We start from the raw sequence: 20,373 nt of genomic DNA on the forward strand, positions 1-20,373 counted from the left end.
CAGGAAGCAGGGTTAGCAGACAGGAAGCAGGGTTAGCAGACAGGAAGCAGGTCCCTCAGCAGCAACCTGCGTCATCACCTCGCTAACGTTCTCGCCGTCCTCCCCTCATGGATCTTCTGATATGTGAGATCAATGAAATGAATTAGAAACACACACCAGCGACTCTTTGAGGCTCAGACTCTTCATGCATAAAACTCGCTGCTAATTTACGTCTTTATTCCCTGGGTCCTCGCGGTTGCCCGGGTAACAGATGACAGAAGCAACCAGGTGCTGAAGGTGTTCAGACGTGTGCTTTAACCTCCGGCTCTGATCCTGCACCAGCTGCACGTGTCGGGTTTGTTGAGGTGAATAAATGGAAATAAACTTTCATGTTTTATGTGAAATAACGTGTGAAAATAAAATTTCCATTTTTTAAGAAGAAAGTACTGGAAGCCCTCAGAGATCTCCACTAAGTCGCTGTTTCTTCTTTTTGCCAGGGACCGTGGGGATAGACGCTGTGAAATGATTCCCAGATCCACATAATAAAGAATCCTTTTCAACATTCCAGGATCCCGACGGTGATCCGGATCACATCCAACATCACTTGTTCCTGAAGATTTCATCTGAAGCTTCTCTCGCTCAGATATTCAGCTTTTTAATGACAAGTGATAACACATTACAGTTTCATTCCACAGTGACATGAAGACTCATCTCTTCTGCTCATGTTGACCATTGAAAGCCACGTCCCACCACACACTGGCAGCATGTATTATTCTCTGCATGATGTGTTTCTCCGTGGCTCATTTTGATGGCCTAGAAGACCTGAGTTCCCTGGTCCAGGCCAGAGTCCGAACAAGCGTGGACCAGGGTTAGCTCAAAGCGGATCAAACAGGACCGAGGTGGATGCATCTTTAGCTCCATTTAGAGAAAGTTTGATCACATTTAAGTTGCTGAAATAATAAACATTATGATTTATAAATATAAAAATGTGAATTCTTGCAGCTTTTAAAGGAAGCATCACGGCGTCGGTTCGAGTTTAAAAGTGTTTCCAGGAGACGAGTGAGTCACAGCGAGGCAAAGGACGACGGACGAGGTGGCCTGTCCTCGCAGGGAGGATAATTATCTGCTTTAATTAAGCACATCCAACTCTGTGTGTGAGAGAGAGGATTATGTTTGGCTGAGAAGACGGCATATGAGGAGGGATTTGCATGCATGTAGGAGTCTGTGAGCATTAATACATTCATGTGTCGCATCTGAGGGACTTTCTATATCTGCTGTGTCGTCCATGTTAGAATGTCATGCTACACCATAATAAACATTCTGTACAGAAAACCACTTTCATGGTCACGCTTGTGTTAGTGTGCGTGCACCACGGAGAAATGCATCATGCAGAGAATACTACACGCTGCCAGTGTGTGGTGGGATGTGGCTTTCAATGGTCAACATTAGCAGAAGAGATGAGTCTTCATTTTACTGTTTAATAAGAGAATGGTGTTCAGCTAACACTGCAATGGACTGGTTACCTGTCCTCTCACCTGCTAATTGCTGGGATAGATTCCAGCTTCCTTGCGACCCTGAACTGGATGAAGCGGCACAGAAGCCTAGCCTAGCATAGCCTAGCCTAGCCTAGCTTAGCATCAATACGTTCATAATGAAAACTGGTTTTTATATCTGTTCTCTTCTGATTTTGTCTCTTTAATCAGTCTGAACAGTGTTGGAAACCATGTGTGTGAATGTGTGTGTGAGTGTATGTGTGTGTGTATGTGAGGTCACTGGGATGCGTTGGCTAGAGGAACTGATGGAGATAACTGCCACCATCACAAAGACCTGCTTCTGGTAATGAACAGTTCTCATGACAAGCGAACAGGCAACCCTAGCAGTCTACTGCTGTCCTTCTTCTCTGGTTAACACCCAGCCTGGCACAGATAATTACACCATTAAATACAGAGTTTGGAAAAATACTGCAGTGTGTAATTTTGGTCATAGCACCCAGAACCAGGCTTTGGTTGCCTTGTTGAACCCGTGCATTGTAGAAATCTGACATATTGGGGTTAAAGGTTCTGTAGATTTGAACATTTTTCTAAATTGTCCTCCATCTCATGCAGGAAATCATGACAACTTAGTTTTACATAAGTTTTATAAGCTCAATATGTCCACTAATACCTGCAGCACAGCTCTGAAACCTGGCGCTGCTGGCCAATCAGAGGAAAGAAAGGGGGCTTAAAGGGACAAGATGGCCTGCCACGAGCCAGCTTCATACAAAACTCCAAAAACATCCAGTCAGTGATTTTTAACTTCATATTTTTCTGTTTTATTAATACTTTCTGAATAGAAACACTGAACAGATTTCAGGTCTGATGTAAAACAGCCTCACTTACACACTGCTGGTGTTTAGTATAAATATAGAAATTCCTCCTGTTCATGTCGGATGCAGATTCCAGACACAAACTCATCCTGAAGAAACAAACAAAAAAAAAAAGCAGAAAAAATATTAAATAAACAAAAAGCATCAAAGCTGATTGATTAAAGTTGCTCAGATCACAGAAAGCTGCTTTTAACATACATTTACCAACAAACAAACAAACAAACAACATAAATAATGTCTGGAAAATGTCTTTTTTAAAGTTCTGTAAATGATACGGAGACATTTAGAAGCAAAGTATGTAAATCATCACTTCCTGTTTTGTCATTTAACCACGTCTAACCAGCCCACCAATAAAAACCCTGTGATGACATACTGGTTTGATAACTAGACCAGGATCCAGTTCTCCTGTCACTGAGGTCACGTCCACTAGGACGAAACTATTTAGTCTTATTCCAGAAAGGTCCACAGATCCGGTAAGACGCGGTAGTACCACCACCAGGCCTGTAGTTGGCGCTGTAGCCCTGCCACAGATATACACCAAAGACAGAGAAGACCACACAGAGCATGCTGAGATGCAAACCACCAGCAATAAAAGTTCTGGTTCTGGAGTCTCGCAATCTTGGTGCTTTTTGGTAAACCGGCCCGCATTCACACTAGTTTAACCAGAACCTAACTGGGAAGACGATGTTGGCCCTGAAACCCTTCAGCCTCCATTATAACCAATGCTTTCCTGGAATAAACCAGATGTTACTATGGCAACACCAGCTGAAATTATAACTGGTTGCCAGGCAACAGAAAAACACAACTGTAAAGATGGAACCACGTCCAGCTTCTGTCCAGGTCTTTTTCCTGTCTCGGTATGCCTTCTGCATGTCCTAAAGCTTATTGATTATTCGGTCTGGCGTTCATTGTAACTTTATTGAAACCCGGCATGTAATCCAGCACATGTATGAAGACTGACAGCTTGTGTTATGAAAGGGATCTAAGCAGGGCTACGTGGTCGGGTTATAGAAAAAGATGCGTCCAGGTTGTTAACAGAGGGAAACGGTGGCGCCTGCAGTCTGAAGTTAAACATGCCAACCAACATGGCAGAACACATGAGCATGAACTGATCCTGCAGGGCCGGCATGTTGTGTGGGAGCACACGGTAAAGCAGCGCTGAGGTTTGATCTCAGCTAGAGATCAAGGAGGATAAGGAGTAGGTTTGAGGCTAGTCTGAAAACTGCTTTCTTTAATGTTCATGTTGATGTTTGACTCGCTGTTCAGCTATAACAAAATGAACAACACAATGTGCTGCTCAACGGTCTGGGATAAGAAATAATCCCCAGATAGCAAAACATGTTTGGCCCAAATATGGCCCAGATGTGCATCCTCGATTGGCCCAGATTTAGCCTTGACTGACAGCGTTGACTAAACGTCAGTGTAGCTGCTGGAACTCAGTCACATGACCACTACATAAACCAGGCTTCCCATATTAGGACCACTTCTGACCCACAACATACTAGCCGTGGTCCACATCCTGGCCAGCAACTGACATCTGGACCAAATTTGGCCCACACAACACTTGCCAGTGCTGTAACTGAGCCAAAGTGGCAAAAGTAGACCAGATTTAGCCCAAACATGTCTGCTATCTGGGGACTGGTTGTAATAAAAAGAAACATTGGTATATGCAACCTTTAGCACGTGGAAACCAAGCTAGCAGTTACAGAGATGTAAAGTCCCTGACTGCTAATAAATTCACTGCTGTCTTTTGTTTGTAGATTTATCTGCTCACAGGGTCACAAATTTTTTAATTTATGTCTTCATGACAGTTTATGATCAAATCTAGAAACTGGGTTTGCAAATAGCTACTTAGCTAACCACTTAGCTAGCTAACTAGTTAAGTAGCTATTTGCAAGCTACTTAGCTAGCCACTTAGTTAGCTAGCTAACTACTACTTAGCTAGCTAACTACTACTTAGCTAGCTACTTCGCTAGCTCGTGGCATATTTGCTTTTAGCTGGATTGGAGATGATTGTTTAAATAAACTGAATTAATGGTTAAAATATTGATAAAACAGCCTGAAGACTGCAAGTATAAAATATATATCTATACCTGTATGGACTCCACAGTCTCTGATGTTAATGCAGTTTTTGGCAAAAGAATCTCTAATAAATTGTCTGGAAATTAAACATTTATTTTCCACATTAAACTTCTAAAAACAGACTGAAACAAATGAAAACAGGTTTTTATGTAAAAATGTGGAGCAGAAGCCATTTTAAAGATGCACAATCTAAAAGCTGCAGGTGTTTACGCCTGATGTTGTCCTGAGGTCCAAGAAAGAAAACCACCAGAAGAGAGGATTTGAGGTAGAACAGTCTGAAGCCAGGAGACGCAGTGGGAGGTAGAGAAAGCATGATGGGAGTCTTTTAGGAGTAAATAAGGTTAGTGCTTCATGGGAGAAACAGTGCTGATGTAAACGTAGCAGCCGGAGACGCCTCGTTATTTAACCAGATGTACGGCAGCTAATCAGCCACCAGGAGGACGTTCAGACAGCAAAATCTCCGTATCCGGTGGGACAGAAGGCGGCGCTGCGGAGCGTCTCCAGGCAGTTTACCAGGATCAGCGCACCTGTTAGGTGCTTCCACCTCTTAGTGATGGGGTTCCTCATCCGGTCCAGGCCCAGGTGGAGCTCCTGGATTACGTCCCGGTAGCTGTCCCCGATGTGGGCCGCCCACGTCAGCAGGAAGTCGTAGGCTGGTTTCCACATCGACTGAAGCGGGAAGAGAAAATGATATTTAGGGAAAGTTTTTTGATTCAATATGTACGTTCACAATATTTACACCTGTAAGCAATCAGAAATGGATCAATAACTTATTTTCACAATTTTTAATTTAATAAAGCCAAGAACATAATAAACCGCCAATAATGTAAAAAGTTATAATGCTATCGGTTGGTTTATTAGCCGAGCAGGAAAAAATCCCCATAAAAAGACTGTAGCCAGTAATGATACATAAATAAGACTGAATTTCCACAAATACAAGAGATTTTTCAAATTTAACTAAGTTTGACTACGTTCAAATTTATATTCAGTTATATAAAATATAATAAAATCTAAAATAAATCAATAGAAATTAATAAAATATAATATGTAAATAAATATACAGGAAATTAAATGAAGAGATATAAACATATGAAAATAAATGTAAAATATGATATAGAAATGTAGAAGATTTTACAAAAATATGAAAAATTAAATTTCTATCAAGATTTGACAAAAATGTATTAAAATGTAATTAATTAATTTATTTAATATATATATTTAAATATGTAAAAAGGATATTGAATTATTTTTAATTATCTAAAATAAAAAAATCAACAGAAAAAAATTAAGTATATAAACAAAAAACTTAAAAATAAAATAAATAAAATGAACAAATATTAATAAAAATATAAATTATCGTACATAAAATGAAAAATGTTAAATATTTAAAAAATATATATAAAAATATAAGAAATTTATAAAAAATCATGAAACATCTATAAAGATTTTATAAATAAAAATGTCTAAAATGGATTAAAGGCTGTAAGGTCGTGGGTGCCTGTCGTGGCGGTAACCCCCGAACTCGTTGGTGGACACTGGCAGTAAGGGATGCCGTCAAGCTGAAGAAGGAGTCCTAACGGGCCTTTTTGGCCTGTGGGACTCCAGAGGCAGCTGATGGGTATCGGCGGGCTAAGCGGAGCGCAGCTTTGGCGGTCGCTAAGGCAAAAACTTGGGCATTGGAGGAGTTTGGAGAGGCCATGGGGAATGACTTCCGGACGGCTTCGAGGAGATTCTGGTCCACCATCCGGCGGCTCAGGAGGGGAAAACAGTGCTCCGTCAACACTGTGTACAGTGGGGATGGGGGGGCTGCTGATCTCGACTCGGGACGTTGTGAGGTGGTGTGTGATATACTTCGAAGACCTTCTCAATCCCACCAGCACGTCTTCCGATGACGAAACAGAGTCTGGGGTAGCTGGTGCTGGCTCTCCTATCTCTGGGGCTGAGGTTGCTGAGGTGGTTAAAAAGCTCCTCGGTGGCAAGGCCCCGGGGGTAGATGAGGTCCCAGAGTTCCTTAAAGCTCTTGATGCTGTAGGGCTGTCTTGGCTGACACACCTCTGTAGCATCACGTGAACATTGGGGACAGTTCCCCTGAACTGGCAGACTGGGGTGGTGGCCCCCCTCTTCAAAAAAGGGGAACGGAGGGTGTGCTCCAACTACAGGGGGATCACACTCCTCAGCCTCCCCGGTAAGGTCTATTCAGGAGTGCTGGAGAGGAGGGTCTGTCGGATAGTCGAACCTCGGATTGAGGAGGAGCAGTGTGGTTTTTGTCCCGGTCGTGGAACAGTGGACCAGCTCTACACCCTCTTTGGGGTCTTTAAGGGGGCATGGGAGTTTGCTGAACCAGTCTACATGTGCTTTGTGGACTTGGAGCAGGGATTCGATCGTGTCCCCCGGGGACTCCTGTTGGGGGTACTCCGGGAGTATGGAGTGCCGGACCTGTTTGTACGAGCTGTCTGGTCCCTGTACGACCGGTGTCAGAGCTTGGTCCGCATTGCTGGCATTAACGCAGAATCGTTTCCGGTGAGGGTTGGACTCCGCCAAGGCTGCCATTTGTCACCAATTCTGTTTATAACCTTTATGGACAGAATTTCTAGGCGCAGCTGAGGATCCGGTTTGGTGGCCTCAGGATTGGGTCTCTGCTCTTTGCGGATGATGTGGTTCTGTTGGCTTCATCGAGCCGTGATCTTCAGCTCTCACTGGAGCGATTCGCAGCCGAGTGTGAAGCAGCTGGGATGAGAATCATCACCTCCAAGTCCGAGACCATGGTCCTCAGCCGGAGAAGGGTGGAGTGCTCTCTCTGGGTCTGCAATAGGGTCCTGCCCCAAGTGGAGGAGTTAACGTATCTCGGGGTCTTGTTCATGAGTGAGGGAAGGATGGAGCAGGAGATCGACAGGCGGATCGGTGCGGCGTCTGCAGTGATGTGGACTCTGCATCGGTCTGTCGTGGTGAAGAAGGAGCTGAGCCAAAAGGCAAAGCTCTCGATTCACCGTTCGATCTACGTTCCTACCCTCACCTACAGTCATGAGTTGTGGGTAGTGACCGAAAGAACAAGATCGCGAATACAAGCGGCCGAAATGAGTTTCCTCCGCAGGGTGGCCGGGCTCTCCCTTAGAGATAGGGTGAGAAGCTCGGTGATCCGGGAGGGGCTCAGAGTAGAGCCGCTGCTCCTCCACATCGAGAGGAACCAGATGAGGTGGCTCGGGCATCTGGTTAGGATGCCTCCTGGACGCCTCCCTGGTGAGGTGTTCCGGGCACGTCCCACCGGAAAGAGGCCCTGGTGAAGACCCAGGACACGCTGGATGGACTACATCTCTCGGCTGGCCTGGGAACGCCTCGGGATCCCTCCGGATGAGCTGGTGAATGTGGCCGGGGAGAGGGAAGTCTGGGTTTCCCTGCTTAGGCAGCTGCCCCCACGATATATTTTTATGTAATATAAAAAATATTCGTTTTAGATATATTTTACTTAAAAGTCTAAATAAAATCAATAAATGAGTAAAAAGAATTAAAGTCAGATATAGAAATAAATGAAATGAATGATAGAAATGTGAAACTTGACTTATTTTTCTCCAGAAATTTCAAGCTGTTTCTGATATTTTCTTTTGTTAAAAACCGAAACATTATTTGTAATTTATTATTTGACGTATTTACGGATCAAATGTTCCAGCCGGCGTCGCCCTGCAGGGATGGAAGCTCGGAGTGGCGTATGATGAAGCAACTTCTCACCTCGTTGTCCAGGAAACCGTTCCTGTCTCGGTGCGGCGCCTCGTACGCCTCCATCTGCTGCCTGGATACTCGGGCCAGTTTCTCCGCCAGCTCCCTCCACCTCGGTGCAACTTCCACCGCCGTTGTCAGCAAAACAAAGTCCAGGATCAGCCTGGCAACCAGACCCTGGCAGTCCATCTTCAGCAAAGCCTGAAGGGTTAGAGAGACCATTAGAAGAGAACTGATCCTCTGGAGGTATGAAACATCCTCCTACAGCTTCTGTTTCACCTCAGGGCCTCAGACATCTAACGGCTCTAAGACGGTTCAGAAGCACTGATGGAAAACCCAGACCCCCTTCAGATCCAGGTTCTGGCTTCTCTACATTTACAACCTGAGTTTCTCCTGTAAAATAAATCCATGAATTAGTCAAAGAAGAAAGCCGAACCTTCCTCGGCCACTCACTGGAAGGTCTTGTATCAGTTTATCCACAGCTGTTGATCACATGAAAACGTTCCCAAACAACACAAACAATCGTCACTTTCACCACGTCGTGCACGCCCGCCATCCCGTGAGCTGCGCTGGTGCACCTGATGTTGAACACGATGTTGGACCGGTGCAGGGTCAGGATTAATCAGATCGGTAGCTAGCGGTGTGTGAGGCTAACCTCCTGCTGCCAGTAGGTAGCCCCTCCTGAGTGCTCAAGTCTTCTTTTTGACCCTTTTACTGTGCCGTAGTACACAGCCACCAGGTGCATCCTCTGTGGTGTTGTACAGGTGCTGCTACACTTCCACCAGAACTGGAGGATTTCTGGAGAGGACTGAACCTTTCTGTCTTCTCCTGATTCGCCTGAACATGACTAAGCTGGTTAGAATCAGCTCCAACCACACAAAACCAGAAAACATCAGGTTAACCAGCAGTTAGCGTTAAAGATGATGTCATCAGGGCACACCGTGATCAGCCAATCACAAGCAACAGAAGTGAGAGCAGCACCAATCCCAGTCCTTGGCCCCTGAGAGGCAGCCAATCACACACAGAGGTGTAGAAGCGGAGCTGCACGGCCATGATGAAACAGGAGGAGGTCTTCATCAGCAGCAGCAGAAATGGCCGAAGATGAAGCGTTTCAGTCTCACTGGCAGCAAGAAGTGTGAGATGCTGCTTCTGAGGTCTGGTATGGAAATATATTGTTCATCCTCTTTAAAGTCACATGATCACAACACGTCTTGTTTTCATGTAAAACTGAGAATAACACGAATTATTTATTTAAGCTGCAACTGTTCAGGGTTTGATGGAGGTGGAAGTCTGTCCAGGCAGGAGTCTGCATGTGATGCATTCAGGGATCTCCAGGCTCATAGAGAACCATTGTTGTGCTGTTTTTAGCATCTCTTATCTCCAGTCTACAGTCCAGCTGTGAGGGGATGGAGCATCTGGACAAATAAAGCTGTGAAGGCTGGACTTCATTCGATGGAGCTGGAGTGGTTTTTACTGATGCAGCCTCCATCAGTCGGCTGCAGCATCAAACACGTCATAGTTTTCCTTCATGCCGGTAAAAAGGCTCTGACGTTGACAGTTCTTGTGGTTTTTAATGGCTTTTTACCTTCTTTACGAAGTCTGGTGGGCCTCTCAGGTACTGCTCTTACCTGGTTTTACTCCTACCTCACAGATCAACAGTTTCATGTAAGTATGGATACCTGCTCCTTTAAAGACTCATAAAATCTAGTGTGGGGTTTCCCAAGGACCAGTTCTAGGCCCACTTCTTTTTTAATGTGTCCATGTTGCCTCTTGGGGACGTCATCAGGAGAGACGGCGTTGATTCCACAGCTATGCTGATGATACACAGCTTTACATCACCGTGTCATCTGATGACCTGGAGCCAGTTAAAGTCCTTTTAAACTGGATTTTAGACATTAAGTCCTAGATGGCAGAGAACTTCTTACAGCTCAACTAGGACAAAACTGAAGTTTAAATGATCGGTCCTGAAGACGAGAGAGATCATTTTACCAGAATTACAACATTTAATCCTTCTCAGTGTGGGAGAAACCTGGTTTTACTCTGGGCTGGATTTTACTCCACACATCAGAAATATAACAAAAGCTGGATTTGATCATGTTAAAAACATCACCAGTCGTCCTTTCCTCTCTCTACCAGCGGCGAGGTGCTGATGCTTTTATTCTAGTAGAATAGATGACTGTGCGTCCTGCTTTCTGGTCTCTAACCTGCAGCTGCTCCACAACTCAGAACACCAGTTAAAATCGCTGCTTCGGCTCCTCGAGGTTTCAGGATCAGTTTAATCTTTACTGGTTTATAAACGTCTTCATGGTCTTGGACCTTCTTATTCATCAGACCTGCTTTTAAATCATGGACCTCGTGGACCCTGAGGTCCTCTGGTACCGGCCTCTTAATTGTTCCCTAAAGTCAGAACCAGGACTGGCGAGGCCTCGGTCCACCACTACGGACCTGGACTGGACCAGCCTGCTGGAGACCCTCAGGCTGCAGAGACTGATGCTGGTTAAAAAACTCGAGACCTTTTTAGCTTTTAACTAAATTTAATCTGATTTTGTTTAGATTTTAACTTGTAATAATTTATTTTTCAGTAATTTCCAACACCACATATATACGTGGCTCTCTTTTACCAGAGTCCACTTTATATAAACTCCTTTGTTTTATTTTAGTTTCTAGTAGTTTCTAGTTTCTAGTAATAGTAGTATAGTAGTATTCTGGAGAAGGACACGTGGCGACGGAGACGGACTTGTGGAGACGGAGATGTTGAGATGGAGACGTAGAGATGGAGACGTGAAGACGGACACGTGGAGACGGAGATGTTGAGATGGAGACGTGGAGACGGAGGCGCGGAGACGGAGACGTAGAGATGGAGACGTGGAGACGGACACGTGGAGACGGAGATGTTGAGATGGAGACGGACTTGTGGAGACGGAGACGTGGAGACTGAGATGTGGAGACGGAGACGTGGAGATGGGAACTGCGTTCTAATGGGTCATCCTGCTGTATCCTCCACATGTCCGGACCGTCTCCACGTGTCTGGACCGTCTCCACGTGTCTGGACCGTCTCCACGTGTCTGGACCGTCTCCACGTGTCCGGACCGTCAGGATCGTCATTAATAAGAAGGAAACGTTGGTTCTGGGAGGATTCGGATCAACACCAACAGCTTCTCTCACTGAGAAGAAAAAGTTTGGGAACTGCTGAAAGTGGGACTGATCTGGGTCCAGGTCTCCTTTATTTTTACTGGTATAAACAGGTGTGAAGAACTAGGACCATCGATCTGTTTTCATCCTCCTTCATTTCGGAGCTTCTCTCTTTTTCGGAAACTTAATGAACCAGAATGTTCAGGCCAGCCATCCTGGTTTTACCTCCATCTGTCCAGCCGGTCCCTGTGACGTCCTCCATCTGCTGATTCAAGCTTCACGCTGGTTTCTGTCTAAATATAGAGCCGACCTGAGCAAACACTGTCTGTAAACGCAGCGCGATGAGTTCAAATGCAGCAGCAGAGGGGTGTGTTTAAAGAACGGATTAAAGCAGGAAACAAGGCCACTTTGCTCTAAAATACAGGGTGAAAGGTCGGCTAGTGCAGACAGGTTATAACTTCATGGTCCCAATGCTCGGAGACTAAAACTGGACCAGATGGACCTCAGAGGTCAGGATCTGCTTAAGGACTCTGTCAGCTGTTGTTGGACCTTCGACTGGGATCATTTATAGTCCTCCGTCTGATCTGGGCCGGTTTAAAATTCAGCGTTGGTAAAAACAAAGGCTCACACAGATCCCTGAGGATCTGAGGTGAGTTCCATCATTTTCCTACCAGAACCAGAACCAGAACACAACTTTGACCAATCACAGCCATCCTCCATGTCACCTGATACACCTACAGCATCACCCAATGGTGGAAAACTCCAGTGGGATTATGTCCATCGAGAATTTTAAGGAATATTAATATGAGAAATATTGGAAAACCACTAAAAACCAGCACAAGTTTTCTGGAAAAACTGCACAAAAATGAGGAATCAGGAAAAAAGCTGTGAATCCTGGAGGGACGGAAAAGTTTTACCAAATAAAATCTGTTTCAGCCATGAAATGTAAACATGGGTGGAGCCATTTTTCTTAAATCTGCATAAATACTTCCAATCAATCTGTAATCAGTCTGGTCGATAGGAATGAGATTAGAAAGAAATTCTGAGACAGGACTTTAATATATAACCTAAATTAAAATGAAGCATGAACATAGTAAATAAATAGAAATAAATAGAAATAAATAGAAATAAACTGTCTTTCCTTCTTCGTCTCTTTCCAGCCTGTTGATCAATAAGATGAATCTGATCTAAAAATAGAAAATTCCTCATCAGACGACATCATGGCGATGAGATGAGAGACCAGCAGGAGGCAGATGGAGCAGGAGGAGGAGGAGGAGGAGGAGGAGGAGAAAGATGGAGCTGGAGGAGGAATAGGAAGAGGAGGAAGATGGAGCAGGAGGAGGAGGAGGAAGATGGAGCTGGAGGAGGAGGATGAAGACGGAGCTGGAGGAGGCGGAGGAAGAGGAGAAGATCGAGGAGGAGGAGGAGGAGGAGAAGCAGGAGGAGGAAGATGGAGCTGGAGGAGGAGGAGAATGAGGAGGAGGAAAAGGAGGAGGAGGAAGAGAACGAGGAGGAGGAACAGCAGGAGGAGAAGAACGAGGAGGAAGAGAACGAAGAGGAGTAGGAGGAGGAGGAAGAGGAGGAAAACGAGGAGGAGTAGGAGGAGCAGGAGGAGCAGGGGGAGCTGGAGGAGGAGGAGGAAAATGAGGAGGAGTAGGAGGAGCACGAAGAGGAGGAGAACGAGGAGGAGGAGAAAAAAGAGGAGGAGGAGAAGAAGAACGAGGAGGAGGAGCAGCAGGAGGAGAAGAATGAGGAGGAGGAGGAGCGGGAGGAGGAGGAGAAGAACGAGGAGGAGGAGCAGGAGGAGAACGAGGAGGAGAAGATAATAATAATAACAATGAGGAGGAAGAAAAGAACGAGGAGGAGGAGCAGGAGGAAGAGCAGAAGCAGGAGGAGGAGGAGGAGAAGCAAGAGGAGGAAGATGGAGCAGGAGGAGGAAGAGAATGAGGAGGAGCAGGAGGAGGAGGAGAAGAACGATGAAGAGGAGAGGGCAGCAGCAAGGGGAAGATGGAGCTGGAGGAGGAGGAGAACGAGGAAGAGTAGCAGGAGGAGGAAGAGGAGAAAAACGAGGAGGAGTAAGAGGAGTAGCAGGAAGAAGATGAAGCTGGAGGAGGAGTAGGAGGAGCAGCAGGAGGAGGAGAACGAAGAGAAAGAGGAGGAGGAGGAAGACGAGGAAAAGGAGGAGGAGAACGAGGAGGAGGAGTAGCAGGAGGAAGATGGAGCTGGAGGAGGAGGAGGAGGAAGAGGAGGAGGAGGAGCAGCACGAGGAAGATGGAGCTGGAGAAGGAGGAGGAAGAGGAGGAGGAAGAGGAGAAGAACGAGCAGGAGGAGGAGAAGCAGAAGGAGGAAGATGGAGGAGGAGGAGGAAGAGAATGAGGAGGAGGAGAAGAACGATGAAGAGGAGGTAAAGCAGCAGGAGGAAGATGGAGCTGGAGGAGGAGTAGGAGAAGAAGAATAACGAGGAGGAGGAGGAAGAGGAGGAGGAGAAGATAATAATAATACTAATAAGGAGGAGGAGGAAAAGAACGAGGAGGAGGAGCAGATGGAGGAGCAGGAGGAGAAGAACGAGGAAGAGGAGAACGAGGAGGAGAAGAACGAGGAGAAGGAGCAGGAGGAGAATGAGGAGGAGAAGAACGAGGAGGATGAGCAGGCGGAGCAGGAGAAGAACGAGAAGGAGAAGAAAGAGGAGGAGGAGCAAGAGGAGTAGGAGCAGGAGGAGAAGAATGAGGAAGAGGAGCAGGAGGAGGAGGAGGAGAAGATAATAATAATGAGGAGGAAAAAAATGAGGAGGAGGAGCAGATGGAGGAGCAGGAGGAGAAGAACGAGGAAGAGGAGAACGAGGAGAAGAACGAGGAGAAGGAAGAGGAGGAGGAGAAGAACAAGGAGGAGAACGAGGAGGAGGAGGAGAAGAACGAGGAGTAGAAGAACAAGGAAGAGGAGGAGAAGAACAAGGAGGAGCAGGAGGAGAACGAGGAGGAGAAGAACGAGGAGGAGGAGCAGGAGGAGCAGGAGAAGAACGAGGAAGGAGGAGAAGAAAGAGGAGGAGGAGAAGAACAAGGAAGAAGAGGAGAAGAACGAGGAGGAGCAGGAGAAGATAATAATAATAATAATAATAATAATAATAATAACTGTACTTTTAGGACTGAAAGCAGACAGAAAAGAGGAACCTGGTGATGCGAACTTGACCTTAAATAAACACCAAACCCGCTCCAGAGGATTCAGGATTTCAGAGAAATAAGAGAAAATTCAGAGTAGATATCGATCAGATCTTGTCAGAGACCACTGAGCGAGTTTGTGGTGTTCCTCAGGGTTCTCGTCTGGACCCAGCCTTGTTCTTCCTTATGCTCTTCCTCTAGAACAGATTATAAACGGGATTATGTTGATTATATTCAGCTGCCCAGTCTCTCGGCTTTTCCTAATTCCCTTCTTAATTAATGTCCTGACAGAGACCAAGCCGATGGAAGGATGGTTTTAGACGAAGGAAGGATGGTTTTAGACGAAGGAAGGATGATTTTAGACGAAGGAAGGATGGTTTTAGACGAAGGAAGGATGGTTTTAGACGAAGGAAGGATGGTTTTAGACAAAGGAAGGCTGGTTTTAGATGGAGGAAGGCTGGTTTTAGATGGAGGAAGGATGGTTGTAGATGGAGGAAGGATGGTTGTAGATGGAGGAAGGAGGGTTTTAGATGGAGGAAGGATGATTTTAGATGGATGAAGGATGGTTTTAGATGGAGGAAGGATGGTTTCAGATGAAGGAAGAATGGTTTTAAATGGAGGAAGGATGGTTTTAGATGAAGGATGGTTTTAGATGGAGGAAGGATGGTTTTAAATGGAGGAAGGATGGTTTTAAATGGGGGAAGGATGGTTTTAGATGAAGGAAGGATGGTTTAAGATAAAGGAAGGATGGTTTTAGATGAAGGATGGTTTTAGATGGAGGAAGGATGGTTTTAGATGAAGGATGGTTTTAGATGGAGGAAGGATGGTTTTAGACGAAGGAAGGATGGTTTTAGATGGAGGAAGGATGGTTTTAGACGAAGGAAGGATGGTTTTAGATGGAGGAAGGATGGTTTTAGACGGAGGAAGGATGTTTTAGACGAAGGAAGGATGGTTTTAGATGAAGGATGGTTTTAGATGGAGGAAGGATAGTTTTAGATGAAGGATGGTTTTAGACGAAGGAAGGATGTTTTAGTCGAAGGAAGGATGGTTTTAGATGAAGGAAGGATGGTTTTAAATGGAGGAAGGATGGTTTTAGATGGAGGAAGGATGGTTTTAGACGGAGGAAGGAGGGTTTTAGATGGAGGAAGGATGGTTTTAGATGAAGGAAGGATGGTTTTAAATGGAGGAAGGATGGTTTTAGATGAAGGATGGTTTTAGATGGGGGAAGGATGGTTTTAGATGGAGGAAGGATGGTTTTAGATGGAGGAAGGATGGTTTTAGATGAAAGGTGGTTTTAAATGGGGTAAGGATGGTTTTAGATGAAGGAAGGATGGTTTTAGATGGAGGAAGGATGGTTTTAGATGGAGGAAGGATGGCTTTAGACGAAGGAAGGATGATTTTAGATGGATGAAGGATGGTTTTAGATGAAAGGTGGTTTTAAATGGGGTAAGGATGGTTTTAGATGAAGGAAGGATGGTTTTAGATGGAGGAAGGATGGTTTTAGATAAAGGAAGGATGGTTTTAGATGGAGGAAGGATGGTTTTAGATGAAGGAAGGATGGTTTTAGATAAAGGAAGGATGGTTTTAGATGGAGGAAGGATGGTTTTAGATGAAGGAAGGATGGTTTTAGATGGAGGAAGGATGGTTTTAGATAAAGGAAGGATGGTTTTAGATGGAGGAAGGATGGTTTTAGATGAAGGAAGGATGGTTTTAGATAAAGGAAGGATGGTTTTAGATGGAGGAAGGATGGTTTTAGATGAAGGAAGGATGGTTTTAGATGGAGGAAGGATGGTTTTAGATGGAGGAAGGATGGTTTTAGACGGAGGAAGGAGGGTTTTAGACAGAGGAAGGAGGGTTTTAGATGGAGAAAGGATGGTTTTAGACGGAGGAAGGATGGTTTTAGATGAAGGATGGTTTTAGATGGGGGAAGGATGGTTTTAGATGGAGGAAGGATGGTTTTAGATGGAGGAAGGATGGTTTTAGATGAAAGGTGGTTTTAAATGGGGTAAGGATGGTTTTAGATGAAGGAAGGATGGTTTTAGATGGAGGAAGGATGGTTTTAGATGGAGGAAGGATGGCTTTAGACGAAGGAAGGATGATTTTAGATGGATGAAGGATGGTTTTAGATGAAAGGTGGTTTTAAATGGGGTAAGGATGGTTTTAGATGAAGGATGGTTTTAGATGAAAGGTGGTTTTAAATGGGGTAAGGATGGTTTTAGATGAAGGATGGTTTTAGATGGAGGAAGGATGGTTTTAGATAAAGGAAGGATGGTTTTAGATGGAGGAAGGATGGTTTTAGATGAAGGAAGGATGGTTTTAGATAAAGGAAGGATGGTTTTAGATGGAGGAAGGATGGTTTTAGATGAAGGAAGGATGGTTTTAGATGGAGGAAGGATGGTTTTAGATGGAGGAAGGATGGTTTTAGACGGAGGAAGGAGGGTTTTAGACAGAGGAAGGAGGGTTTTAGATGGAGAAAGGATGGTTTTAAATGGGGCAAGGATGGTTTTAGATGGGGGAAGGAGGGTTTTAGATGGGGGAAGGATGGTTTTAGATGAAGGATGGTTTTAGATGGAGGAAGGCTGGTTTTAGACGGAGGAAGGAGGGTTTTAGACGGAGGAAGGAGGGTTTTAGATGGAGAAAGGATGGTTTTAAATGGGGCAAGGATGGTTTTAGATGGGGGAAGGAGGGTTTTAGATGGGGGAAGGATGGTTTTAGATGAAGGATGGTTTTAGATGGAGGAAGGATGGTTTTAGACGAAGGAAGGATGGTTTTAGACGGAGGAAGGATGGTTTTAGACGAAGGAAGGATGGTTTTAGACGGAGGAAGGATGGTTTTAGACGAAGGAAGGATGGTTTTAGATGAAGGAAGGATGGTTTTAGATGGAGGAAGGATGGTTTTAAATGGGGGAAGGATGGTTTTAGATGAAGGAAGGATGGTTTTAGATGGATGAAGGATGGTTTTAGATGGAGGAAGGATGGTTTTAAATGGGGGAAGGATGGTTTTAGATGAAGGAAGGATGGTTTTAGACGAAGGAAGGATGGTTTTAGACGAAGGAAGGATGGTTTTAGACGAAGGAAGGATGGTTTTAGACGAAGGAAGGATGGTTTTAGACAAAGGAAGGATGGTTTTAGATGGAGGAAGGCTGGTTTTAGATGGAGGAAGGATGGTTGTAGATGGAGGAAGGATGGTTGTAGATGGAGGAAGGAGGGTTTTAGATGGAGGAAGGATGATTTTAGATGGATGAAGGATGGTTTTAGATGGAGGAAGGATGGTTTTAGACGAAGGAAGGATGGTTTTAGATGGAGGAAGGATGGTTTTAGACGAAGGAAGGATGGTTTTAGATGGAGGAAGGATGGTTTTAGACGGAGGAAGGATGTTTTAGACGAAGGAAGGATGGTTTTAGATGAAGGATGGTTTTAGATGGAGGAAGGATAGTTTTAGATGAAGGATGGTTTTAGACGAAGGAAGGATGTTTTAGACGAAGGAAGGATGGTTTTAGATGAAGGAAGGATGGTTTTAGATGGAGGAAGGATGGTTTTAGATGGAGGAAGGATGGTTTTAGATGGGGGAAGGATGGTTTTAGATGGAGGAAGGATGGTTTTAGATGGAGGAAGGATGGTTTTAGATGAAAGGTGGTTTTAAATGGGGTAAGGATGGTTTTAGATGAAGGAAGGATGGTTTTAGATGGAGGAAGGATGGTTTTAGATGGAGGAAGGATGGCTTTAGACGAAGGAAGGATGATTTTAGATGGATGAAGGATGGTTTTAGATGAAAGGTGGTTTTAAATGGGGTAAGGATGGTTTTAGATGAAGGATGGTTTTAGATGGAGGAAGGATGGTTTTAGATAAAGGAAGGATGGTTTTAGATGGAGGAAGGATGGTTTTAGATGAAGGAAGGATGGTTTTAGATAAAGGAAGGATGGTTTTAGATGGAGGAAGGATGGTTTTAGATGAAGGAAGGATGGTTTTAGATGGAGGAAGGATGGTTTTAGATGGAGGAAGGATGGTTTTAGACGGAGGAAGGAGGGTTTTAGACAGAGGAAGGAGGGTTTTAGATGGAGAAAGGATGGTTTTAAATGGGGCAAGGATGGTTTTAGATGGGGGAAGGAGGGTTTTAGATGGGGGAAGGATGGTTTTAGATGAAGGATGGTTTTAGATGGAGGAAGGCTGGTTTTAGACGGAGGAAGGAGGGTTTTAGACGGAGGAAGGAGGGTTTTAGATGGAGAAAGGATGGTTTTAAATGGGGCAAGGATGGTTTTAGATGGGGGAAGGAGGGTTTTAGATGGGGGAAGGATGGTTTTAGATGAAGGATGGTTTTAGATGGAGGAAGGATGGTTTTAGACGAAGGAAGGATGGTTTTAGACGGAGGAAGGATGGTTTTAGACGAAGGAAGGATGGTTTTAGACGGAGGAAGGATGGTTTTAGACGAAGGAAGGATGGTTTTAGATGAAGGAAGGATGGTTTTAGATGGAGGAAGGATGGTTTTAAATGGGGGAAGGATGGTTTTAGATGAAGGAAGGATGGTTTTAGATGGATGAAAGATGGTTTTAGATGGAGGAAGGATGGTTTTAAATGGGGGAAGGATGGTTTTAGATGAAGGAAGGATGGTTTTAGACGAAGGAAGGATGGTTTTAGACGAAGGAAGGATGGTTTTAGACGAAGGAAGGATGGTTTTAGACGAAGGAAGGATGGTTTTAGACAAAGGAAGGCTGGTTTTAGATGGAGGAAGGCTGGTTTTAGATGGAGGAAGGATGGTTGTAGATGGAGGAAGGAGGGTTTTAGATGGAGGAAGGATGATTTTAGATGGATGAAGGATGGTTTTAGATGGAGGAAGGATGGTTTCAGATGAAGGAAGAATGGTTTTAAATGGAGGAAGGATGGTTTTAGATGAAGGATGGTTTTAGATGGAGGAAGGATGGTTTTAAATGGAGGAAGGATGGTTTTAAATGGGGGAAGGATGGTTTTAGATGAAGGAAGGATGGTTTAAGATAAAGGAAGGATGGTTTTAGATGAAGGATGGTTTTAGATGGAGGAAGGATGGTTTTAGATGAAGGATGGTTTTAGATGGAGGAAGGATGGTTTTAGACGAAGGAAGGATGGTTTTAGATGGAGGAAGGATGGTTTTAGACGAAGGAAGGATGGTTTTAGATGGAGGAAGGATGGTTTTAGACGGAGGAAGGATGTTTTAGACGAAGGAAGGATGGTTTTAGATGAAGGATGGTTTTAGATGGAGGAAGGATAGTTTTAGATGAAGGATGGTTTTAGACGAAGGAAGGATGTTTTAGACGAAGGAAGGATGGTTTTAGATGAAGGAAGGATGGTTTTAGATGGAGGAAGGATGGTTTTAGATGGAGGAAGGATGGTTTTAGACGGAGGAAGGAGGGTTTTAGATGGAGGAAGGATGGTTTTAGATGAAGGAAGGATGGTTTTAAATGGAGGAAGGATGGTTTTAGATGAAGGATGGTTTTAGATGGGGGAAGGATGGTTTTAGATGGAGGAAGGATGGTTTTAGATGGAGGAAGGATGGTTTTAGATGAAAGGTGGTTTTAAATGGGGTAAGGATGGTTTTAGATGAAGGAAGGATGGTTTTAGATGGAGGAAGGATGGTTTTAGATGGAGGAAGGATGGCTTTAGACGAAGGAAGGATGATTTTAGATGGATGAAGGATGGTTTTAGATGAAAGGTGGTTTTAAATGGGGTAAGGATGGTTTTAGATGAAGGAAGGATGGTTTTAGATGGAGGAAGGATGGTTTTAGATAAAGGAAGGATGGTTTTAGATGGAGGAAGGATGGTTTTAGATGAAGGAAGGATGGTTTTAGATAAAGGAAGGATGGTTTTAGATGGAGGAAGGATGGTTTTAGATGAAGGAAGGATGGTTTTAGATAGAGGAAGGATGGTTTTAGATAAAGGAAGGATGGTTTTAGATGGAGGAAGGATGGTTTTAGATGAA

General features: G+C 44.5%; 1 protein-coding gene across 4 annotated transcripts in view; it reads right to left on the reverse strand.

Annotated features, from left to right (window-relative positions):
- Positions 1–2,305: 2,305 nt before the first annotated feature.
- Positions 2,306–20,373, reverse strand: part of LOC121635874 (SH3 domain-binding protein 4-A-like) — a 42,554-nt gene continuing 24,486 nt past the window's right edge. The window contains exons 4-6 of one of the 4 annotated variants that reach the window (XR_006009558.1): positions 8,150–8,338; positions 4,247–5,095; positions 2,306–4,211 (exon numbers count right to left, since the gene is read on the reverse strand). Coding sequence is in view for 2 of the 4 variants with exons in the window: in XM_041979241.1 (XP_041835175.1) it covers positions 4,871–5,095; positions 8,150–8,338 (414 nt within the window). In the remaining 2 variants the exon portion in view is untranslated. Of the gene's footprint in view, positions 5,096–8,149; positions 8,339–8,416; positions 8,531–20,373 lie in introns of those variants that run through there. The other 3 variants (XM_041979242.1, XM_041979241.1, XR_006009559.1) reach the window with 3 other exon arrangements.

This window comes from Melanotaenia boesemani, chromosome 24 (assembly GCF_017639745.1).
Source record: "Melanotaenia boesemani isolate fMelBoe1 chromosome 24, fMelBoe1.pri, whole genome shotgun sequence".
Classification (NCBI taxonomy): domain Eukaryota; kingdom Metazoa; phylum Chordata; class Actinopteri; order Atheriniformes; family Melanotaeniidae; genus Melanotaenia; species Melanotaenia boesemani.